We start from the raw sequence: 27,636 nt of genomic DNA on the forward strand, positions 1-27,636 counted from the left end.
AACAACATTGTTTATGGTGCTGTTGTAATTGGGGGAAGAGATTTGAAGTGCTTACACTTTTGGATGCAAAATATATTAGCAAAGTATTTTAGAATTAGGTTAGAATTATACATCTATTTAACACACATGAGCGTGGCAGCACTCGTTCACTGAAGTCTGTGAAGTTAAACATGGTAATCCTTTATGCGAAATGGAAACACTTGCATGAATTTGTAACATTTAAGTTGTGTGCACGTCACAAACGCATTAAATATCGTGCATCTGATGTTACACTCTTAATATGTGTGTATATAAATAAAATTTGCATACAAAAAATGTGGCCATTTGCAAACCCTGTCCACCTTCTGATTGGACTCAAGCCACATTGGATCCCACCTGTATTTTCGTGCTGCCCACTTGTGATCGGATCACCCAAGACAGGTGTTAATACCAGGTGCAATTGCAGTCTTTGTAATATGATCTCCAAATTCAGCATGTTTCGAATAACAGTGTCGACTACATGTCTCAACATTTTGGAAACTGAGGGATGAAAGGTACAATCATGGTTATGCGGGGAATGAATTTGAACAAGTGAGCAACACAGGAACTGAGCAGAGAAAACAAGCCCGCATTTTTGACTTTTGACTCGCAAAATACCGGTTGTGGGTTTTCGGGTGAGGTGAAAGAATAAAACAGCATCAGACATAACCCGACTGTAGTTTTCACAAAAAATACAGCTCATTAAAACACATCCGACACATACACACGTGTGCGGGCACGGCGCGCACACACACAGACACACACACACGTCCCCCGAGAGCTCCTCCTGCAGCGCGCCATGAAGGATTAAAGCAGGCATCAAAGGGCACGGAGCACCAGTGAAATATTCAGCAGTCTCTGCGGGAACCGGGAGCTCCGGTGCATGTGTGTCTTGCACACGCACACAAAAGTCAAAGCCGAGGGATTCAGTACCTGAACCCTGTACAGAGAAAGTGTCAGACACATATTAAATATTTAACCAGCTCAACAGGGCTGGAAATGACTTCACACTATGCATATGAGCTCCACAGCTGAGGTGAGAGATGGCCAAAAAAAAAAAAAAACCCTCAAGAGGAGATAAAAAGGTCTACAAACTACAGTAGAATCATTGGAGTAATTAAGCTGGGAAAATATTTTGTGCTGTGCAAAATATATAAAACCATTCAAGAGCACAAACAGTAAATAATATCTCAGAGAGCCTCATAAAATATGTCAAATTTCACAATAAAATAAAAAAGTTCTCCATGTTGGCATACTAAAATATGCAAAATATGCATATTTTTGTACATGCAAAATGTACTTATTTTTCTAATAATAATGACATGCAATATTAAAAGTTATACATACCTTCTAAAGCAATTTACAAACATTTTAATAAAGATTTAAAAAAAATAAAAATTAAGCTTCAACAGTGTACAGAACTTTTTATATATTTTTTTTCAATTTTATTTGCATAAAACAACAAATTTTATTTTGTATAAAGAAAACAAGGCTTATATTTAGGAAAACAAAAAAATCTCTTTAATTAACAATTAGTCTGCAATTTCTTATTATTCTAATATTATTCTAATTTTTAAAATCAGCATAAATTAGAGGACTACTACCATGCATTATAAATATTTTATAAATTAAATATATCATATTAACAAATTATAAAAATGTTTTTTTTTTTTTTTTGCATTACAGTAATGACAATTTGAGAGGAATATATGTGCTTGATTGTCAAGAAAAACAATGTCACAATGCAAAAAATGGCTTAATGGCTCTTCATAATATATAATATCTTATTTTTGTCTTATGATTTTGGGGTGAAATATGACCCAGACTTTGTTCTTGACACGTTTAGTGTATTAAGAGAGGCTAACGTCAATATTCACAAGGACACAAAAGATTCACAATGTACAGCAGAATTATTCCAGTAATTAATGTTCATCCAGGAGGAAAAAACATATTGTGCTGTGGAATATAAAGAACAGTTCAAGAGCACACAGGGTAGATAAATGTCTAGACGTGCCAGAGAGAACGTGTGTGTGTGTGTGTGTGTGAGAATACACAGACTGTATGTTTTTCGGGTCACGTAACAAAGAGCAAGTGTGCTCTTTCCAAGCCCGTATGCTTCCCTCTCGCTCCTTTTCTTCCCTCTTGGCAGGTATAAAAAGCCTCGCGGAAAAGAAAATGAAGACCTGTGCATTCACACATCAACGCAGGACGACATGACTTTGAAATATGGATCATTTCAGGAAGCCAAAGAGTAATAAGAGCCCGCTCTGATAGACAGATGGAAAGACACAGCTAGTCCTATTCACCCACCTCAACCCTATTCACACACTAAAGCCTTTTCATACACACAAAAGACCCACAGAGACCCCGGACTGCGCTCTGTTTAACTAAAGGAGGGCCAGAGGTGCGGTAAGGTTACCTGACCTACCAGACATGATCCACAGATAAATGGTGAAGGAGTAGGGTGGAGATCTTGAGGTTCTCAAAAACTTGATGCTGGTCATGGTTAGTTTACTGTGTGAAAATTACAGTATACTTACATTACAAGGACAAACACCCTGGAGCAACCTGGGGTCAAGTGTCTTGCTTCTTTTACAAAAATGTCTCATGGTAACCATATAAATGCCATGATGCCATGATGTCAGTTAAAGAACACATGATCTGAAATCCATTGCTTGCTATATACACTGATATGCCAAAACATTATGAAACATCTAAAGTACCATGAAGATTAGTCCGGTGACGTAGGACTGTGTGCGACTTTCCAGTTCCCGCTGGATTTCGTCCTCTGCATACAAGCATAATAAAGCCTGAACCTTGCTGTCGGTCCATCGGTCGTAATTTTTAAACTCCATTGTTGATTCGAATAGCAAACAACTCTTACTGCACGCACAGCAACAGACTTTTAAAAATGATAGTTGAAATAAATGCTGCGTGGAGTCAACCAATCAAAATGCTGTGTCAACTCAACCAATCAGCATGTTCAGCACCCAAGTCCCACCCCCGAAAGTTCCTGAGCTTTGAAAAAGTACTACCTCGTGAACAGGGACTTTCTGATGGGGAAATTTTTACCCGGAACTTCATTTTGACCCTGGTACCTGTGGTCGAAACACACCGAGTATGACCCCAAAATCCCTAGCTCCTGGGGAAAGTTCCTGTGGTGGAAACGCCGCTATGGACTCAACAAAACCCCTGAATGTGTCCTGTGGTATCTGACACCAAGATGTTAGCAGCAGATCCTTCAAGTCCTGAAGGTTGTGAGGTGGAGCTGCTGTGGATTGAACTTGTTGGTCCAGCACATCCCACAGATGCTCAACTGAGTTGAGATCTGGGGAATTTGGAGGCCAGGGCAACAAATTTGAACTCTTCATCATGTTCCTCAAACCATTCCTGAACAATGTGTGCAGTGTGGCAGGGTAGTTTTATCCTGCTGAAAGAGGCCAATGGGAACACCACTGTCATGAAGGGGTGTACCTGGTCTGCAACAATTTTTAGGTAGGTGGCATGTGTCAAATTTACGTCCACATGAATGGCGGGACCCAGAGTTTCCCAGCAGAACACTGCCCAGATCATCACACTCCCTCCACTGCCTTGTCGTCGTCCCACAGCACATTCTGGTACCATAACTTCACCAGGTAAACGGCACACACATACATGGCTGTCCACATATAAAAGAAGACAGGACTCTTCGGACCAGGCGATGTTCTCTCACTCCTCCAAGGTCCAGTTCCGACACTCACATGCTCATTGTAGGCACTTTTGACGGTGGACAGGAGTCATCATAGGCACTCTGGTTGGTCTGCGGCTATGTAGTCTCATACGCAGAAGAGTGTGATGCACTGTGTGTTGTGACACATTCCAACTATAACATCATTAAAATTTTGTGTGATTTGTGCCACAGTAGACCTTCTGTTGGCTTAACAATTTGGCCCTTGTCAAAGTCACTCAGTTTTTCTTTTTCCTGCCCATTTCTCCTGTATCCAACATGTTGATTACAAAAACTGTTTGTTTGCTTACCATCTAATCTATGTGGCCTTGTAGGACATGATCAACCACATTCAATTCATCCATCCATCCATCCATCTACACACAAAACAAAAACATTTGCTCAATGTTTTTCTAACATTCAACAGGAAGTTATATTGCATATATTATAGGAGATTTTTTGCAATATTTTTCCACTGATTTTTCCACAGATTGATTTTTTCCATTACACGCACCTCGAACACAGACGTCTGTTCTATGTATACGGGTCATTGACGAATAAGGTTTTTAAAAGTGTAAAAAAAAAAAAACTAATGGAGATATAATTAATTTTGAAGTTTTATTAAGTGTTAACAATGAGATTATGTGGTTTTTATAATCAATTAACAGTGCTTTTGTCATTTTTTTTTACAAGATGGACACAATTTGTCACCAAAAAAGTCATTCGGTTTAACCAAAATTTCGGTTTTACAGAATGACACTTTTGGTTATACCGAATGACAATATTTTCAAACAATGCTAACAGGCTGATATCTAGCTAGCTAGTTAGATTGCTAGCTAGCTAGCAAAAGGACAATCAAACATTTTATATTTAGTACAAGTTTTTAAAATAATACAACATTTTCCATGTTTTATAGCGGTTGTACCGAATAATTTTAATACCATTTTGCACTATGTTGATATATGATGACATAAAATCATGCCAGAATAAAAAATATATACATTTATTAAATTTTAAGATATTTTAATCACAAATGAAATGGCTGTATTGGCCTTTGGACACTTCAAAATCTTTAAAATACCTTTATATGTAGCAAAATATAATTAAAATCTTTTGGATTCAATAAAAGAGATCTAGTTGTACTACCTTACATACTTTGGATGTCTTTGTTTTTTATTATTATTATTAAGGCCTTTGGACAAAAAAAAAAAAGACCCATCACGTCATTGACCCATGTATACTATCAGACAGCTACGGTATGGAATCTGTGGTTACCATGCTAAATCTCATATGGGTCAATGGCACATTGATGTTTCAGGCATTGCAGGGTTGAAACTTGCAACCCCAGGCCAAACTACTTTATGGACTGTAGATGTTAAACTGAAATAAAACAACATGAAAAGAAGAGTAATGCCTGTCTGATTCTCTCCAGAATGAAGCTTAAGTGTGATGCATTTCAGAGATGCTTTTCTATGTACCCATTTCAAATATTCAAAAGAAAAACATTCACTTGACCTTCAAAGAGAAGACAAATGTAATAAAGATGTGCAACACCGGAACCCACCCAAAAGGATTGTGTTTGGATATAAAATAAAGGCCTGGTTTCACAGACAGGGCTTAGATTAAGCCAGGATTAGACCTTAGCTCAATTAGGACATTTATAGCTTTTATAAATGTGCCTTAGAAAAAAAAAAAAAAACATCACTTGTGTGCATCTTGAGACAAAACAATGGCACAGACATATGTTAAGATAGTGCTTTCAGTTAAAACAGCTCAAACATGCATTTTAGTCTGGGACTAGACTTAAGCCTTGTCTGTGAAACCGGGGGTTAAAAGTTTGATTGAAGAACTTAAATCTGAGGTCAACATAAATCTTCAGAAGCAGGTAAAGGTCTCCCGCTCATTCCTATGGGCTGAATGTATTGTTTCAAATGTTTCGGGAAGACTTGGAATGAGCCCAACAGAAATCCCTGTTTTCATTCTCCTACTGTAAGCCAAAGATCAAAAAGAGGTGGATGAAAAAAGATTACAGAGGAAGATGAGAAAGAGAGCGGCTCACATGCTGTACCAATTAGCTTTTTGGCATCTGCTTCCCTTTATGGATTCGAGCTTGTGTACTGTACATCCTTCACCATACCAACGCGAGTTAGTGTTTAGAGCTGATTCAAAAACCCACAAACGAGAAGTGAACAAACCTACATTACTGAAAAACAGACATTTTTCTGAGGACGTTCAGAGGGCTAAGCGTCAAATCAAAGACTGAGAGAACAACACAGAAAAGACAAAAGAGACCATGTTCGTTCTGCTAGCTTTACTCCAACTGCTTTTGTAATATAAAGGGAGCATTATTTATAACACCAACAAAGTGCATTTTTAAATTCTCAAAGTGAGAAAAAGACAAACAGAGCAAATGAATTCCAGATTGCATAGTTATATTAGCTGCAATAACTATGTACATACTATGTACAAGTTTAGGGTCAGTTTTTTCTTTTAAGAAATTGATACTTTTATTTAGCAAGAACGCATTAAATTGATTAAAAAAAGTGACAGTAACGGCATTTATAATGTTACAAAAGATATCTATTTATCAAAGAATCCTGAAGAAAAAGTGTTTCATGGTTTCCTCAACGAATATTAAAGGGTTATTTCAGCCAAAAATGAAAATTCTGTCATTTATTACTTATCCTCATGTCATTCCACACCTGTAAGACCTTCATCTACGAAATACAAATTAAGATATTTTTGATAAAATCCGATGGCTCAGTGAGGTCTGCATTGCCAGCAAGACAATTAACACTTTTAACGCCCAGAAAGGTACTAAAGACATATTTAAAACAGTTCATGAGACTACAGTGTTTCAACCTTAATGTTATGAAGTGACGAGAATACTTTTTGTGCGCCAAAAAAACAAAATAACGACTTTATTCAACAATATCTAGTGATGGGCGATTTCAAAACACTGATTCATGAAGCTTCGAAGCTTTACGGATCTTTTGTTTCGAATCAGTCATTCGGAGCACGTACCAAACTGCCAAAATCACGCCCCCAATGGTGAACCATTGAAATTTCTAAACACTTATGATGTAACGATGCCTCGTTTACTGAAATCACGTGACTTTGGCGGTTTGATACACGCTCCAAACCACTGATTCGAAACAAAAGATTCGTAAAGCTTTGAAGCTTCATGAAACACTGTTTTGAAATCGCCCATCACTAGATATTGTTGAATAAAGTCGTTATTTTGTTTTTTTGGCACACAAAAAGTATTCTCGTTGCTTCATAACATTAAGGTTGGACCACTGTAGTCACATGAACTGTTTTAAAAATGTCGTTAGTAGCTTTCTGGTCATCTGAAAATGTTAATTGTCTTGCTGGCAATGCAGGCCTCACTGAGCCATCGGATTTCTTCAAAAAATATCTTAATTTGTGTTGTGAAGATGAACGAATGTCTTACGGGTGTGGAACGACATGAGAGTGAGTAATTAATGACAGAATTTTCATTTTTGGGTGAACTAACCCTTTAAGCCGCACAACTGTTTTCAACACTGATAATAACAAATGTGTCTTGAGCACTAAATCAGCAGCTTTACCATCACAAGAATAAATTACATTTTTAAATATATTAAAAAAACTGTTATTTTAAATTGTAATAATATTTCGCACATTATTACTGTTTTACTATATTGTGATAAAACAAATGCAGCCTTGGTGAACATAAGATGCTTTTTTTTCAAAAAGATTTAAAAAAATCTTGCCGACCACAAACTTGAAAGGGTAGTGTATATATTAATATAAAATTATATTTAAAAAATTCTGTACATAATATTTGGCTAAAATGTATGCATATTCTTCACCAAAAGCAGTAGGCCACCATGACATACCATTTATCATGTTGTCTTCAATCATATATGCATGAGTGTCAATTGAGAAATCATGGCCGAAACATATTAGTCATAATTATGATTTTGCTTGGAGTGAAACAGACTCACTCGACGAAGGATATGCATGTAGTTGTGTAACTGATGCCATAACTGTGTACTTGTGCTGCCACAAAGAATGATGGGAAACATAGTTTGGTTTCACAAAGTCTGTCTCATAATAAATCAGTTAAATGAATCATATTTTCTGGCATGCTTTATCATTATTCTTTATCAACAGTACATAAAATGCTAAATAGTCAACATTCACAACTACTTATTGATCAATAACAATTTGCTTTTGTTGTGATTCTTTAATTGACACTCATCCTCTTTGGAAAGTTTGGCTTAAAGAAAGTTTCCAACTGCTAACAACTTTACAGCAACATTGATGTGCACTCAATGATAATTCCGACATGACTTGAACACAACAACAGATAAAGCATCAATTAAATGCCTAATGAGCATCTTTCGCTCTTCATTTTGCTGTATTAGCACTACAACTGAAAGCTAGTGCTAAAAGCTTCCTGTCTTTATCAGGAAGTGAAAAAGAGAAAGAAAGAAATTGCATTTTATTCCAACCAAAATCACTTTAACATGCTTCTGAACCCATAAGTAGGAACTTGAAGGAAGGCAGCATTATTCACACAGATCTCCATTATTCTGCTAGAAGTAGTGGCTGTTGGGAGGGAAGAGATTAGAATCAACTGCAGTCTGGGAGGAGGGTGGGCGACACTACAATCCACTGAGCCGTGCACCTTATATCGCTTGTAAGGAGTCCAGGGCAAAGGTTTTAGTAGTCAACAGGAAAAGGGGGTAAGTGAATAAATGCCCATGTGAGTGAGAAAGAGAGCCACGGTGATAAAGGCTATTGTCTTAACCTTTCTATATAGGGTGTTGTCAGGGTCAGAGAGAATAGGCACTTACAATGGACAGGATGTCATATAAACTGGCAGTTGTTTTTTTTCCATCTGAGTCTTGTGGATATGAACACAAGCAGAAGGAACAACGTGAAACACAAGCACAATTCAGTATTCTAAAAAAGCTTATATTATTAATTAAATATTACATTTTCTTTACACAGCGAAGAAATTAAGCCATATTATTGTTTTCAAATAATTAAAAGGCTGGAAAACATCTTCTAATATTATTTAGAGGTTTAATTTGTATACACTTATGTTATTAGTCTATATAATTTGCCTCAACAATTTAATACATTTTCTCCAGGTCTCAAAGTGTTTTGCTACCAAAAAATAATCAGATAAAATACTTACAAAAAGAAAACTTGTGATTATTGTGCATTATCAGTGCATATCACACACACACACAAAAAAAGATATAAATAAATACAAAACAAAATACTCAGTATTTTTATAGTATTAGCCCAAAACATTTATAAAAAAAAAAAAAAAAAACCTTTCATTTCCTCTGGAGATCATTTTTTTTTTAAAAGCTCTCATATTTCCAAAGAGAGAATGAATAAACAAATAAATAAGTAAAATTCTTTTTTAAATGAATATAAAATGTAAATTATTTATATATATACACATACACAGGCATATATATATATATATATATATATATATATATATATATATATATATATATATATATACACACATATACATACACACACATACATATTATATATAATATTTTTATATTTATATATTTAATATTTTATGTAATGACTATCTCAAATTCATTTCAGTGTGTTTTTATTTCTGTTTTTTCTTTAAACGCAGGAGAATGTAATATAACACGCAAGATTCATAATGCCATAAGAGATCATTTGGCTTTTTATTTTGTATATTTTCACCTTAACTAGAAATATATAAACATAAATATAATATGTCTACAAAAAAGTTATGACATCCACCTACATAAATCCATGCAATAAACTCAGGACCTTTGATACTAAAATAAACAGCATTGAAATCTAATAAATGTAATGAACGGGAGAGACACATGAGGTCAGGATAGTGTGTGGCGTCTTGTGTTTGCATTGTGCATGTAAAACCCCTGGTGTGTATGACGAACAACGGCCTGGACAACAGCAGAACTACTATGTTGCTCGTTTCATGGGTAATTAGATTCATGCAACTGTCCTAGTTCTCATTATAGCTAATTCTCTCTCTCTGGCTGCTTGGTCTCAAGACTGATGGATTGAGGGGGGCCGCGGTGTGGTTTGTAAGTCGTGGCCCGGTGCAGGGAAGGTTAGCGCTTAACATATGTGCGTACACGTAAACAAACACCGGCTCCGTTTGACGCCCTGTCAGCACAGACCTCTGTCTTTCTAATCACAGATCATCGATGTTTGCCATATGTTTTCCTTCACCTTTTCAGAATGACGGCAAGCAGTTTTTTGCAACGTCTATGCGGTTTAAATCTGAAGAAAGAAGGCAGGAGAAATAGAAACACGTTTTTAAGCACAATTAGCTGAGCGCGGCTACACGATGACCTCCGACACGAAAGGAGAAAAGAGTCATTCAAAGCCGAGAGGGGGCCACTACCCCTCCGTCACCCCGCCTGCCGCTGTGGGTCTGTCTGTCTGACGGTCATGGCCGAGGGTCTGTGCAGCATACCCAGACATGGGCCGCTAATTAATGTTGACAAGCCGCCACTCCCTCCGGTCAAAGGTCACCTTGCAATCACTGACAAGTGCAGGTAGTGTCTGCCCCTGGAAAGACGACACAAAGCTTCCCAGACGACCTCCTCCGACCCTCCCTCTCCTGTTGGGCCGCTCCTCCCCCCTCCTCTAGTACTTGCAGTGATTTCTACCCCCATAACCTTCCCCTCCGCCTCCTTGAAAGAGGGCAAAGTGTTTTTTTTTCTCCACTATGCATCTTAAACACGCAAAGCAGACTCCATCCCATTCATGCACTCAATGAAAGGAGGAAGTACAAAAAAAGAGGGACATAAAGAAAGAGGGGAGGAAGGATTTTCTTTAATCTAAAGGAATACACACACAGACACGTATAATAATTATATATTTTATATATATATATATATATATATTTATATTAGGAAGTCACAGTTCGGTATGTACCTCGGTTTTGGGGTCACGGTTCGGTACGATTTCGGTACATTTCGTTAACTATTAACTGGGTCATTGACGAATGAGGTTTTATATAATTAATTTTGAAGTTTTATTAAGTGTTAACAATGAGATTATGTGGTTTTTAATAATCAATTAACACTGCTTTTGTCATTTTTTACAAGATGGACAAAATTTGTCACCAAAAAAGTTTGGTTTTACCGAATGACGATATTTTCAAACAATACTAACAGGCTGATATCTAGCTAGCTAGCTTGTTAGATTGCTAGCTAGCTAACAAAAGGACAATCAAACATTTTATATTTAGTACAAGTTTTTCAAATATTACAACATTTTCCATGTTTTATAGCGGTTGTACCGAATGACCTGATGTTTCGGGACATGCGTATGAGCAAGTGAAAACATAAATTTTTCAAATAGTTAAAAGAGAGTTAGTTACTTTGCTTCACGACCATGTGGTCCTTTGCAGGTGTCTGAATGATGTCACATCCTGTCACATGATATTGACTGCATGACTTGATCCAAAATGGTCTCTTTATATTGGTTACTCCGAATGACATCAATGAAATTCATTTTTCCGGACATTCTTTCTACTTCTACACATAATTTTGATACCATTTTGCACTATGTTGATATATGATGTTATGAAATCATGCCACAACTAAAAAAAAAAAAAAAAAAAAAAAAAAAAAATTACATTTAAGATATTTTAATCACAAATGCAATGGCTGTATTGGCCTTAGGACTGTTAAAACGAATGATGCTTCAAAATCTTTAAAATACCTTTATATGTAGCAAAATATAATTAAAACCTTTTGGATTCAATAAAAGAGATCTAGTTGTACTACCTTACATACTTTGGATGTCATATCTTTGTTTTTTATTATTATTAAGACCTTTGGACAAAAAAATGACCCGTCATGTCATTGGCCCAACTATGACTTTTGCCTCAATAAACCCCTAATTCTTGCTTATAAATAGTTAGTAAGGTATTTGTTAAGTTTAGGTACTGGGTAGGATTAAGGGATGTAGAATATGGTCATGCAGAATAAGGCATTAATATCTGCTTTATAAGTACTAATAAACAGCCAATATCCTAGTAATATGCAAGCTAATATAAGCAACTAGTTAACAGTGAGAATTGGACCCTAAATTAAAGGAACAAATCCACAATGCTAGGTTTCTTTTATTTTATTTTGAACAGACAGTTTGTGTTAATCATAGGCTACATTCACGCTGTCGGTTTTTGGGATAGACAACTACATTTACTTAAGGGGTGTGAGTCTTGAAATGTCCTGTTCACACAGCAACTTACAGTAGCATCTCGAATACTATCTGTATGAATGTGCAACAGGAGTCAAGTCTGTATTCTCTTACCAGTTACCATAGTGACCAAAGTATATATATATAACTATAAGTATATATATAACTGAAAAGTCATATCACTTTTGACATGACAAGTATCTAAATAGCCACGACTCACAAGTTCATCCATCAAATCTTCATTAAACAACAGCAGCTTTTATATCTGGGTGAAAAGCGGAGCATTTGAGTTGCGCATAGAACAATGACTGGATCTAAAACCTTCAGATGACACACAGCTCATATCTCCGTCGAGGTCACCAAAATAACCCTCAACGCACAGTAGACATGCGTTTGTGTAGCGCAAAGCGTCTCTTTCGCACTGTATGACGTGACAGACAACTAGTTGTCCAGTCCGGTTCCGTTCTGAAAATAGGGTTGTGAGTCTTGAAAATTTACGGGTGTAAGTTTGGTTATAAAATATGGTTGTCACTCCCGTAAATAACCAAACTGTATGTAAACGTAACTGTATTAAGGACTCAGATACAGGACTGACAACCGTATTCTGCTGCTGTGTGAACGTGGCCTTAGACTATTAATATTAATCTTGAAACAGGCTTGTTGTGACTAAAAATACATGTGAATTTACAAAAGAAGAAATGACAAAATATGATAAAAAACAAAAGCTTTGGTGAAGCTTTGTTTTATTCAGTTCACATGCTCTTTGGTTTTTAGAAACGTGTAATGCGAGTGAGAGAGAGGAAGAACTAATGGAAAACAACCAACCAACACAGTATTAATAAAGATTATAATTTGGCACAAAAAAAAAAAAAAACATTTCCAGCAAATCCTAATTAGCCCTGAAGAAAAACAAACACTAAGACCCATTTATTGAAGGGTAAATAATTAATGCATGGGGAAAAACAAACAAACAAATACCAAATAAGAGTTTTATTCTGAAATTCCCATTTCCTCAAACTTTCCCTGTCGTTTGTGGTTTATCAGCCATGTCTGACCGGACGCTGATGGATAAATGTGTGTGTGTGGGTTTACTTAGCTGTACTTAGAGGACAAAATTGTAAAACCTCCCTTTGTGGACTCCCTGAAAGATCAAAATTAATCAAAATTAGTGTGTGTGTGTGTGTGTGTGTGTGTGTTGGATGTGTCAGGAGGATCTCGAACAGTAGCGGCTGTCACTGACCCTTCGCCTGACAGAGAGAATGTGATGGAGGAGTAACCGTGGAGAGCAAGGGGGGTCGGATGATGAGCCAATGATGGAAGAATGGAGTGTGTGAGTGTATACGTGAGAAGGGCTGCGGGAGGTTTTTGAGGGGGAGCTCTGCGCCCCGTCACACTCCGTGGGGCAAAGGTGATGACAAATGCGCCATTTAAAACTCATTCAGTCAACCGAGTGACTCGGCCTGGGAAAGCCATTCTCACACACACACACACACACACACACACACACACACACACACACACACACACACACACACACACACACACAGAAACCCTCCCCCTCAGCCTGTAGGCTCCATAAAGTCTGTATGAAGTCCGACTGCCTAAATCCCCCAGTATCAGTAACCTGACTACATTACGAGTCCCGCTTTAAGCCCACGGCTCAGTCGGGGAACTGTAGAGCGCTCGGGCTGTAAGTCCAACACCTGGTGCCACCATTTCAAAGTTCCCTAAACTAAAATTACCAAATCACCAGGGACACATAACACTCACACCTTCTCACTTGAACAGGTCTCAGTAGGAGTCCAAAATCTGAACAAAAAGCCATTTAACCTGCAATAGACACTATCTGTCATTGGCTAAATGAAAAGCTACAATATCTATTATTAAACCTTGACGTGTAGCTCATCCTGGATCGTTCATGCTATGGACATAAATCATGCCTCAAATCTTGTGGCTTGCTCAAGACTTTTATCTGATAGAAGACAAAACAGGTCCAAAAAGAAGCATTCCGAGTCCTATCCAGGGGCCCAGTATGTTTTAGAGCAGTGGTATTTAAATGGTGAACCGCGGGACATAATTGTGCCATTTTACTATTTCTACAGATTAAAGTGAGAAGCGCTTCAAAACAACAGAACGGTTCACACCAGAAGCGCTCAGGGTCGTTTACGGTAATGGTCTTTCGGCCCTATATTCTCTAATATTTTTATCCAGAGCCAAACGCGCTTCATTCAAGCCCTTTCCGCTCTGTGTGCATTGCTTCTCTCTCCTGCTAAAGACTTAAAGCGCCACATTAAGAGCTGCAGAGATGATGTGGTTATTTTAACAACAGTAGCAGAAACACCGTGAGCAGAAAAGTAGATACTTTTGCTAAAACACTGCAGAAAACGAGAATGCAGCAACGACTCTGACCGTTTAACTAAACCAGGTTTGTGACAAGTTAACGCGTGGCGTCTTTTTTGTGCTCACGATGAGAGCTTTGATTATTAGATTATGTACGTTGTTTGTTTTTAGTAGTTTGTCACTTTGAGCAAAATATAAAAATGGTCCATACTTTTCTTAAGATGTAAACCCTGCACCCCCAGTATGTTTTCTTAGTCCAAGTGCCATACACGAAGGTGTCTAAATGTAAAAAAAAAAAAAAAAAAAAAAAAAAAAAAAAAAAAAAAAAAAAGCCTGATTAAACATCTGGTATAACCTTTTTATAGTCATATCCAGAGAAATATTTACCTTTTTTTGGTAAATATTGGTAAAAAAATTCTTAGACATCACTGCTTTGGCTCTTGGGGCCCAAGATTCTCATCTTTGATGACTACTTTGAGTGTTAAGGATTTTTTCTTTTACAAAGTACTATGGCTTCCCTGATTCATCAGGCTCAAACTGTGAAATAATTGTTGGGAGGGAGCATGAAGAATCATTTTCACACATGAATTGGCACTGACCTTAACCTCAGTGTAAGTTTTTGGGATGTGCTGGAGGAGACTTTACAGAGTACTCACCTCTTGCATTGTCAATACAAGATCTTGACCAAAAATTGATGCACCTCTTGTGTGTTGTGATGTTATTTCCATCAAGAGGTGCATCAATTTTTGGTCAAGATCTTGTATTGACAATGCAAGAGGTGAGCACTCTGTAAAGTCTACTCCAGCACACCCCAAAGACTTTCAATAAAATTAAGGTCTGGACTCAGAGGTGCCTATTCATGTGTGAAAATAATTCTTCATGCTCTCTGAACCATTCTTTCACAGTTTTAACCCTGGTGAATCTTGACATTGTCATCCTGGAATATGGCCATGGTGTGTCTTCCTACATGGTTGTTTAAGAAATAAAAAGCTACACACTCCATCTTTAAGGGTTAAAAGAACCGTTGCCAAACATATAACATGCTAGAAACATAATAATCACTGTAATAACAATCCCTTCATAGATTCTTAAGGATTTCCCTATTCAAATCCAAACAGCAACTTTTTTTTTGGCTGGGCAGTCTATATGGCTGCCTTAATTTTTCTTAAACCATTGAGCTTTTATTTTGGCTGAAAACAACCATCCAGAACACCCTAGCATCATGGCGGTGAGTTTTGCCAATTTAGTTATGATGATTCTGGTGGAAACTCACCAAAGTAAATTCTTGTAAGGGTTAAGATCCTGCTCTACTGTCAGTGTGTGAAATTATGATGAAGCTATAATATGCAAGGAATGTCGGTACGCTTAAAATAACGGGATTAGGTGTCTCGAATTCAATATTTTCCAGCAGTTATCAAACGTGCGCAATAATCTGGAAGTGGTAGAGAGAAGCGATCATTTCTTTCTCTGGTTCTGTGAGGTCTTTTTCCACACACTATCAATCACTCTATGCTCAGATAAGGGGTGACAGAGACAGATATTATCAACGGCTCAGGATTACTCTCACAGCATATAAGAACAGTGGAAGAGGATAAGTGTCTCTGTGTGCAAGTACGAGCGAGCGCCGGAGCAAGTGCCTGTGGATGGAGGGGGATTTTCACATTATCATACAGAACTGGACGTGGGCTAAGGGCGCTGGGCCAACACAAACGAGAGAAGAGCCTGGCGCCTGCACCACCAGCCCCGTTTGAGCCACAGAGAAATATTTACCCAACACAGCCAAACTCTCACAGGATCCAGACTAGCGTCGAATACACTCGAGTAAAGTTAGGATCGAGCAAAATCATTCAAGATCTGGATGATTTTCTATTTAGTTATTTTTGTCAACATGTGAAACTTGGTATCGTAGTACGTCATATTCTAAAATCATATATCATCTAAAATAATCTAAAATCATCTTTAAAATCATATACTAAAGCCATAAAGTAAATAACAAAAAAAAAAAAAAAAAAAAAAAAAAAAGTAAAATATATGAACATATTAAAAATGTTTAATAAAAATAAATTTAGGATATGTAAACTTGCTATATCAATTAATTTTGTAAAATAAATGTCTATTATATTATAATATATTATTTTTATAACACACACACACACACACACACACATATATAAAAATTCCGATTATTACATATATATTACGATTACGATATTACAATATATATATTACGATTTTGAACTGCACTAACCAACAGTTTTTAAGTTTTTAATCGATTGACAATAAATATCTACTGATCAGTTCTAATATTAACATACTCATAACAATTAAAGAATTATTTAAAAATATAGAGTATACTTGCCAATTTCCACTCCATATTTCAAGTTAAGGATAAGGATACGTTGTAAAAGCCATTAACATTGTTCTAAATATTGTTTTTATTGCTTTATAAATGGCAAAATCTGTCACAGCTTGGCATCTTTAAGGCAAATACTTATTGTGCCCACAACGAAAACATGCCAGGAATATTCTTCTGAAGTTTAAAGGAATTGAATCTCATAAGAGAGTATAAGGGTATGTCAAAACCCCTGGGGAGTGGCGCTGGTCTTACGCCCAGATTGACTACTAGAAGGACTCACCCCATCTGAACTGTATCACGTGACCCTTACGGCAACAACACTGGCAGACGGGTCAGGCTTTGAGGGGGATTACTGCTAGCATGAAGCTTTAAAAAGCCAGACAGACACCCCCACCCTTCTTCTTAAAACCTGAGTACCATGACCCCTCATACGGCTTTCACTCATTGTGCCCCATCTGAAGGCATTCATCAACCCTTCAACCTCCAAAAATCTCCACCAGCGGCTTGGCGCGCGTTTGTTCTGAAATGGCTTGAAAGATCAATAGATTCATTGAATCGGACAGTTTGATCTGATTCACAGAAATTAATCGAACTTACTAACTTCACATTCATCTTAAGTCTAGGACAACAAGGATCGCGAAAATAGTCTACTGACATACACAAGTTTTTATAAAACTCAATTCTACCTGAAAACCGAAGCTTTTGAATTCATTTAGAATTTCTTAGGTTTGTATCTGCATACCAAAGTTACCAGTATCCATAAGGACCTTGGTCTATGAAAATGGATCTGCATGTTGACTTTTGAGTCTTTTTATCTCAATTCATATTTTCTTGTCCTTTAATTTCAAAGGCTTTATCGTGTTGTGTGGGTTTGTTTGTGGAAGTGGTTCTCTGGGGTCAGGCCAGGGTTTGATCTCTGGGAGCAGACAAAACCATCAGGATGTTCCTGAACAAAAGGCCACTTCCTGAAAGATGTCTGGGTTTTCAGTCGCTATGCACACAGGAGCTTGCCAGAGTAAGAAAGAAAAATACACATTTATAGGAACCTTTATCATTACATCTATATTTGGTTCTTAGTTAGCCATAAGTAACTTGATTTTTACTTTTCCATACTTGTCCTTCTCTCAACGAAGAATAAAGTCAAAAGTTCAAAAGTCTGCTGCCAATAAGACAAAGAAACTAATAATGGAGAGTAATGGCTGCTGAAAATTCAGCTTGGCCATCACATAAATAAATTACATTTTAAAATATATTCAAATAGAAACCAGCTATTTTAAATTGCAATAATATATCACAATGTTACTGTTTTTACTGTATTTTTAATAAAATAACTGCAGTCTGGGAGCAATCTTACTGATCCCACACTTTTAAACGGTAATGTACATCAACATTTTCTGAAGCATGAACTTTTAAAAATAAAATTTACAAAACAAGGAGTTTTTTTTTTTTTTTTTAAAGCTTCAGCTTTTAAGACTCTTAAAGGGATAGTTCACCCAAGGGGGTGAGATCTGCTTGGTTACAAACATTCGTCCAAATGTCTTCCTTTGTGTACAGCAGAACAAAGAAATTTATGCAGGTTTGGAACTATTTGAGGATGAGTAAATGATGACACAATTTTCATTTTTGGTTGAATTATCCCTTTAACCATAGGTTGTCAATGTTAGGAGTCTTTACCGCTGCTAACTTCAACTTCTCAACACACATCTCTCTGGACTGAAGACAGGTGCATTTCACACTGGTAAATGTCAAACAGATATTTCTAAGTAGCTGATTGAAGAAAAAAGTATACTATACCCAAAGTATACTTCGTTTTTACGAATGCGCGAGGGTCCGCGTACAGTGGGCGTGGTGCACATTTCGTCGCACGTTAAATTTGTTTTGCACTAATCAGTTGTTCCACAAGGTGTCATCACTGGCCCGGGCCATTGTTTCACAGTAGAAAACAAAACTAAAGAGATGGAAAAACAACAAAATACCGCAGACTGCGACAACAACAGAGGCCCACATTGACAAGCGCTTGTGTGAGGGTGTTTTGAGATACCTGCAACTTTAGTTTAAAAGAATACAAAGACATTTTAGTGGTCATAACTTCTGGAGAAAAATAGTGCAGACACTGGACAAAGATGAAACTTTCTAGAGTGCATGTCGCGCACGCTATCAAATGGAGTATACTTTAAAAGGCTACATGTTTAACTGCACACATATTAGGGCTGCACGATATATCGCGATTTATCGCAAATTTTATCGCACACGATTTGGCAAAGGCTGCGATTATTTAATGCGCAGCTTGTCAGAGCTGTACGGCTCTGTGATCAGTAGTAAATGCTTCTCCATCTGAAAGCCAGAGGGCGCTCTTGCACAGAAACTCCAAATATGCCCTGCCGTAGAAGTAGATAACACATGTCATTCCAGGAAATCCCTATGGGCATCATACTATTGCTGTAGCTGAATAAACAGAAGATTAAAACGCTTTGATTAAACATGACTAATAAACACATGACTGCCTTATTCTGTGTAAGAAGCCACATCATCTCACAGATGGATGCTCAACTGTCGTTATGAAGTGAGTTTGGAGTAAAAACATGTTATCAAATGTTGTCTTTTGTTGGAAAAGATGTTAATAAATGCATGAACGGGCTGAAATTTAAGTTATTCACTGCAGTGTTGTTGTTATCTAAAACTAAAACTTTTAAAAATAATTTTTGGTGATTAAAACTAATAAAAATGACAAACGTGCATAAAATAAACTCAAACTAAAATGAAAATTTTAAATATATAAAACTAAATGCAAATTCAAAATATTGATAAATATACTATAGTAGTATAAAAATACTACTAAAATGACACTAATTCACTGATAAAACCTGACATCACTTTCATTTCTGTGCAAACTATTCCTCTAAATTATTATGCTAAAATGTAAATGAATGTTTAAGAACGTGATTTCATGCCAAAAAAGTAAAGTAGGCAAGGTATTTCTATTCACTAAACAAGAGGAAAAGGTACTGAAAACCATTCTGATTTTCACTTTACATTTAACAGACTATGTTCATGCAATAATACAAAATAAAATCTTCTTTTTATATCTCTGACAATTTCAAGAACAAGATCCTGGTGTGAAGATGTATTTAATTCCCGAAGCGTGTCTGCACATGATGTGTTCCCATCAATACAGCCACTGCCATGTCTATCTGCATCAGTGCTTTCTAATTTTTTTTTATGCATTTCTCCCTTTTCTGACACCTGTCCTCTTGCTATCTCCCTTTCCAGCCCTTCCGCTGTCACCGTTCACCTCTGTGTCTCAAAGTATGTCATTACTGTCTCCATCTGTCCATCAAGCTAGCTTTATGGATATCTTTCTTTTCTTTTAGACCTCTTTCTCTCTGTTTTCACTCTTGGGAATGAGTCAGCAGCGCTTGGGGCTTCTGACTTATGTTACAGATTCAATGGTGTGACAATATGGTAATACAAATTAGCCGGCTTCTCAAATTTCTCAGCCAGATGAGCCACACGCCACACCGGGGCCACCCAAAGCTTTGGTAGCGAGGCCTCATGCTGCTGGTCAGACTGACCACCTCACGGCCATCTGTGTATGTGTGTGTGCTGAGTTATCACAGTATCCACCCGCCGGCCCCCTTCCCCTCGTTTCCCACAAGACCCCACGCTGTCACAACAGACATTTAGCAGCTTTCACGCTAAAGGGCCACAGGGGGCTTCCTTCCTTCCTTCGCCACTTCCTCCCTCTGTTTTCCGCTTCCCCACTGTCTGCTTCGCTACATTTTGAGGGATGCCCTCTACAACGCCCTTTTTAACTCCATTTCACAGCTAATTATAGACAAAACCAAGACAGCACAAGAGGTGAATCTTACAATGGCTCTTAAGAGGGGAAAAAACACAGAGGAAAACAAAGACTAGGGGGCAAGACACAAAAATAGAAAATGCCAGGAAGCATTAAAGATGTTGTGCGGGATAATTATAGTTCAGGGCCATTTTATCTTTTTAGATGGATGCTAAGGAAACAGGAAGTAGGGCAGAGGTGCAGCTAAATATGCTGCCCAATAGAGCGAATTCCCACAGCAGCGCTAGAAAAACACACAGGTTCCAAGAGGATCAGAGCATCCGAGAAAACACACAGGGATGGAGTATGGGAATGACGGAGAGGTGCTTTCTCAGGCCGTCTTGTTTACTAGTTTGCAGTGGCACCATCACAGAAAGTGACAGTAAAGATATTTTTAATGTTACAAAAGGTTTCTATTTCAAATAAATGCTGTTCTTTTGAACTTTCTATTCATTTGAAGAATCCTGAAATAAATGTATCAGTATCTACCAAAATACTGACCATTTGGGAGCAGATGTCACTGCAGTTGTGGTGGCAGAAAAACAGCAGTAAAAAGTGGAGGAAAATGGGCGAAACCCACGGAATAAGAGAAAAGTGTCTCGTTGTGCCATTAGATGTCAGAATCAGAATGCAAAAAATGATGGTCTTCATTTTTACAGAATTTTGAAGCGGTTATGTTTGAAAGTCACTGAACGAACAGACTGGACTGATGAAAACTGCAATGATAACCCTACCATTAAAGCATGAATTTGATGTAAGCAAGAGATATACATAATATTCATATATGCAGTTCATAGGTGTCAATGTATTAGCCCTACAGTTACAGCATGAAATAATATTTAAACCTGTAACATTTTACATTGATAACATTTAAACCTATAACATTTTTCATCTCACCATTCTAACTTTTTTCTTGCAATTTCGAGTTTATATCTCGAAAATCTTTATAACTAGCAATTCAGAGTTTATATTACAATTCTGAGAGGAAAAAAAAGTCAGAATTGTAGGATATAAACCCGCTATTCTGAGGAAAAAAGGCAGAACATCGAGTTTATATCTTGCAATTCAGATTTTTCTTCTCAGAATTGTGAGATAAATGCTCGGAATTGCAAGGTGTAAAAAAACTGAATTGTGAGATATAAACTCAGAATTACCTTTTTTTATTCTTTTATTTCGAGGCTTCCATAGACTGCAGAACTGTAATTATTTGCCACCAGGTAGGCTCCACCCACAAAACATGTCATTGCTGTTTGCAAACACCCAAATGGTCTATTAAGCAGCAACGTAAATGTAAAAATCATAAGCAGCAGCAAATCAGTATATTAGAATGATTTCTGAAGGATCACGTGACACTGAAGACTGGAGTAATGATTCAGCTTTGCCTCACAGGAATACATTTTAAAACATATTAAAATAGAAATTTTAAATTGTAATATTCCACAATATTACTGTTTTACTGTAGTTTTGATCAAATAAATGCAGCCTTGGTGAGCAGAAGAGACTTCTTTAAAAACATTTCCAAAAAATCTTACTTATTTTTACCAATATAAACACATACATATACATATATAATCTTTCATAAAAAACTAAGAATTTTCACCACCTGAAGTCACATATCTTTTCTGCTGATGTAACCAAAGTTGCGTTGACGGGAAAAATAATATTAACCAATAACCAATATTGACCAATAATGTAAATCAAATTACCGGTGGATAATATCAAACTAATATCTAGATCACATAACAGAGGTTTAATGTGTTGTGAATGTAGTTGCTGCCGTCACTTTAAACAAAACTGACAAAGTCTGGCTAATCTTCTCGCAATATTCTCTCACAAATGAAAAAAGAATGAATCACTGATACAAATTCTGTTAATCTATAAACCTGTAAAATATATATGTTGCCAAACAATGATAAACAAACGTATATCTCCATAAACAAAGTATAAGATGATGACGATATATACAGAAAAACAAAGCGAACAGACATCATTCTGAATATCAAATGACTGTCAACAATACGCAATTCTGAGTCAATTCAGAGATTTTAAAATGACATTTGATTTAAGTGCATGAGGAACTTACCATGGTGTGCCGTATATTCGAAATCCCTTGACGGTGACATCAGAGTCCTGCAGGTAAACACAGTTTGTCAGGAGAGACTGAACATTGTCAAAGTCCTCGGGTTTCAACTTGGACACGGAGGGAAAGCGATAGTAATCCTGCTTGACCAGCTCCGTCATGAAATCCTTATCGAAGGTCAGCTCATGATTCCCAGCGATCACCACTTTGAACTCATATGGCAGGCTACCTGCAACACCAAACAAATTCATCCGTTAAATCAGAACTATAATTCTTTTTCCTCATAATCAATTTCCATATTTCATATATATATGGGTCAATGACATGACGTGCATACTTGTGTGTCCAAGAGCATTATTTCCATTTAAAATAATTTGTGACATATAAAACTTTATTCAATAAAATCTATTTAGTTTGAATTCATTTTTACGTTGTACATTTAAATAATACATATTATGTTATGTTTTGTTATCTTAAACCCCTAAAATGTCAGGTGGTGCAACTGTCCAAACGAACTATAGAAAACTATTTAAAATGGTGTCTTAATAATAAAAAATTAAAAACGAAAGACTATGGCATCATTTTAGGTTTGAAACCTTTCATATAAACATTTTATAAATATCAGCTGTTGAGATAATTGAAAAAGTTTTGTCCAGCAATTTGAAGAGGCACAACTACATGGCTCTTTTATTATGAATTGACAAGATAATAGAAGTAAACATGATAAAAAGACCCCAACTGATCCTTGTGGCAGAGTGAAAAGGTTTGTAGATCTCTCTCAAATACTGGTAAAAACTGCTAATTTCAAGTATGGGTAGGTTGGTACACTTTCCATGTCAGGTGGTACAACTACAGTATATACATACAACTATTTGGTTGTACCGCCTGACATAAAAACAGTCAAAAAATGAATTTAAACACTTTTTTTTATTTAACAACTGAAACTTGTTTAAATACATTGTTCATGACTCAAAAATATTTCCCCCAAATATGAATACATTGTATAGGTTATTAATATTAAATTGATAAATGATGTTTAATAATAGAAGAGAGTATATATTGGCTATTTTACAAATCTAAACTATTTTAAAAAATATAATAATTTTTGTTAATGGTAATTAATTTGTTATATAAAAAAAAAATCATGTTCATTTAATATCCCATTGGAAGAACATATTTAAAAAAATAAATCTATTTAAGTACTGGTTAGCATATATGTTCAAATTTTAACAATAGTAGTGTAAGCTAACAATGTACCCACAGAGAAATCTCATTGGTCCAAAATCCTGCACCCCATAACTGCATGTTAAACATCTTCTGATTGGCTGAGATTGCATCAAGTTACACACTGGTTTGCATTCAGAATGGATACACAGATTGCCTGTCAATAGAACTCACGTCTGGTTAGGACACGGTGTGAATGTATGTTAAAAAAATGCTCTGCTGAAGTTCATGTAAGGTTATTGTGATCCTGAAGAGAAGTCAGATAATGAAAAACAGGACTCTGCGAGTGGAAACAGGCCATTACAACAAAACATACACCAAAGTATTTTTCTTTACCTCTCTATTCACGCTACTGTCTATAACAGCAGATGTATTGTTTAAAGTCTACTTTTTTCCTGGACAACTTTGGCTAAAAAACCTTTCAGCTAAAACATCTCAGAAATACTTTTAGTCACAGATTTAGATACAGTATGTGTCTTCCAGGCCATTATGGCCTTTCTTTTCCGTTCTATAGAAAGTGTGCTAAAAAACACAACAGCAATCCTGAACAGCAACAAATATTTATTAAAGTCACAGCCGCTGCATTTTAAAGGCTTTTTCCTCTTTCCCTTTCTCACCTCAGCCTCCATCCTTACAGCATAGCTCTTTTGTGCTGGTACATCAGGATAATGCAACAGGGGAAGTTGTTCTTTACAGAACTCGAACAGAAAGAGTGCGCTCTCACTATGTGCCAATCCTCAGACAGGAAAACACACACACACAGATCATCTCTCAGTGGATTGCATAACACATATGGAACGCTTCAAAAGAACAAAAATATTTCACCAACCAAAATACAGATGAAACAAGACGCTTTTCAGACAGAACACAAAGCAAAATGGGACTGCAAACAATTTTTTTTTAATAAAAGTAAAAAAAAACAAAAAAAAACAATACAAATCTGGTATGCTCAGAAGCTCTATAAAATAATATGTTTGAAGGTGCTCTTTGCAGACCATTATTTAAAAAAAATAAAATAAAATCTACTATGAAATACCCAGTTTAATGAAGGCTTTTTAGCGGTTTGAATTGGAAGTGTCTCTTTTTTGGGAAACAATAAAAGCCAATTAAATTTGGAACTGTAAAGGCATCAGAAAGGAGCAAAACACTTGACCGAAGTATAAAGAAAATAAAAAGATAAACTGATTTAAAAGTAAACACTTTCCCAGCAGTTTAATTTACTTTCTTGCTCCTTCCACGCGCTCTGCACTATATAGACTGGGATATATCATAAATCCCAGTCTAATCTAATAACAGGAGCCCATCTTTCAGCTCAGCCAAACGCCATCACGGATCCATTTACATGGAGCTTTCCAGTCGCACAAAACCGAATCACAAACCCCCGGCGGACGAGCTTCGTGCCAGCCTCTCTACGGCAGAAAAAGGCCTAGAATGCAATTACCTCCCCACCGACTGCATCTTCTGCGTCCCCGCAGGGATTTTTACAACATTTTATTGCCATCAAAATGTATTTTTCAAAGAGGACTGTGAGTATAAACTCTGTTTATTACTTTGAAGAAGCTGAGGAGGAACATATGGGAAGGTATGTGGAGTATGGGAAACTGCTTAAAGTCAAAGGGATTTGGGTTTAGCCTCACTGTTTGAATTTGATTTACATCAGAGGACGGGCGCGGGGCACAGTTTGGCAATCGCTGTGCGTAATGAATGTAAATCAAATTAGTGAAAATAAACTACACACCGTAAACATCTGTAACTGAAGGATGGCTGGTAGAGAACATGTGCGTTTTGTTGAAAACAGAGCAGCGCAATCACATTCGTCAAGTTGTTCGAACCGCTGCTGCAAAAAAACATGTGGGATTTGATGGATAGAATTAAAAACAATGAGCACATGGCACCAGAAAGCCCAACAGCACAAATCACAAAAAGTTCAATCATAAATTACAGGAACAGTACACCTAAAAAATGAAAACTCTGTCATTATTTACTTGCCATCAGGTTTTTCCAAACTAGAATGTCTTCTTTTCTTCTTTCATTTAACACAAAATATTCATTTTTGAAGAATATCCTGTTCACTTTTTCATATTACGAAGGAAATGGGGACTGGGTCAAAAAAGCATCATAAAAGTATCATTAAAAAAAATCTACTTTTGTGATAAACAGAGCAAAATGTAAGCTGTTATTCAAATTGTCTGATTTGTGAAGAAATCATACTATTTGGTTTACAATACAGCGTGTGAGTACTGAACTGAGTTCTTTTTGGCAACTTATTGGGCTTGAACGCACACCAGATAATCGTGCTTATTGCTGCATTTTGCGAAAATATAACCGAAAAGGTTCACTTTCACTTAATCCTTAACGTGTTAAAATAATTTAATGCATTTCATGAAAAAAAAAATTACGGAAGCATGTGAAATTGCGCCATAATGTAATTTACATCACGCAGTTAGATGATCTTAAAGTCCATGCTGATTATATCAGAGATGGCAGAGAGAATTATTCATTCCAGTGTTTGTTTCACTTTTAAACACAAAATCTCTGTCATATTGCATCATTGTATCTGAAAAGCGTGAGCCCTCCTGCATCGCGCTGTTCCTGTCTGAATGGAACGTCGAAACATCCCACCGCTGTATGGCCAGATGATATGAATATTACATTCACATTGTTTTCACACACATTCAGGATAATGTTTGGATTTGTCCTGTGTACGTTGCTGTGTACTTTAGTATATATGCAGGTCAAGGCGGTTGGTTTAGGTTTTTTGGCATCTCCATGTGGTCCTGTTCAGTATCGCAACTTGACTTGTCTAAAATGTAAACAAGCTCTTTGCTGTTGCACACAGGCCAACTATACATTGTGAATTCTGAAACTTTTTTTGCTGTGATTTTTTTTTCATGGGTGCTTTGGTGTACATAAATGTATGAATTATATGAAATCATATCATTTGGTCATTTGGTGTCCTTTTTTGAAAAGACATCTAAATTTACCTTGAAAAAAGCTGAAAAATACAGTTTTGTGAATATCACACTTTCAATCTGATGGTTTACTTTGCTGGATATAGGCAATGATGGCAAAATGGACGTGTAAAACAAGATAAATGGTGTATGCTTAATTTCACGATAAATGTGCGATTAATCGCGATTACGGGTGTGCGATTAATCGCAATTAAATTTATTGACAGCCCTACTTTATACAATTTATGTAGTAGCCTATTTATATGCCTATCTAGTGCTTGCCGTTTTTCAGGTAGGTCTATTTCATTTGTGCCTTTGATCTATTGTAGTTTTTTGTCCTATTGCTTGTAATTAATTTCTTTGTTCCTGTTTTATCACTGACTGCTTCCTCATATCATGATATAAGATTATAAGATTTTGGTCATATCACCCACCCCTACTGGAGAGGTAGATTTTTATTGTAAAGAGCAAGCTGGATATTCTTCAGAAATAAACCTTTCCTGTTCAATTCAACAAAAGTCAAAGGTTTGCAATGACGTGAGAATGAGTGAATTATAACAGAACTGTCATTTTAGGGTGAACTACCCCTATATCCCAGCATCTATTGTTTAAAACCATGCAAACACTTTCTTTTGCCGCTCTCACAACATTGCAAAACAAAGAAACAAAGCTGATCTATTTGACATGGGATCTATTGGCTGTCCTGCATTGATCAAAGAAATAAACAGTGAACTCAGACAAACGAAGTCAAGACCTAGAAAAGCTCCTTATTTATGGTGCACAGATCCATGTTTGCACCCATGAATCCCGTGCGGAGAAGCACAGGTCAGATCTCACGGGCGAGATATCGAGCAGAACTGAACTTTAGCAAAGAAACCTCATTCC

General features: G+C 36.6%; 1 protein-coding gene across 1 annotated transcript in view; it reads right to left on the reverse strand.

The window, feature by feature from the left end:
• mpped2a (metallophosphoesterase domain containing 2a) overlaps nt 1-27,636 on the reverse strand; it is a 66,768-nt gene that overhangs the window by 12,944 nt on the left and 26,188 nt on the right. Inside the window, exon 4 of the mRNA XM_051900668.1 lies at nt 22,580-22,805. Coding sequence (XP_051756628.1) covers nt 22,580-22,805 — 226 coding nt within the window. The remainder of the gene's footprint in view (nt 1-22,579; nt 22,806-27,636) is intronic.

Source organism: Ctenopharyngodon idella, chromosome 7, assembly GCF_019924925.1.
Source record: "Ctenopharyngodon idella isolate HZGC_01 chromosome 7, HZGC01, whole genome shotgun sequence".
NCBI lineage: Eukaryota > Metazoa > Chordata > Actinopteri > Cypriniformes > Xenocyprididae > Ctenopharyngodon > Ctenopharyngodon idella.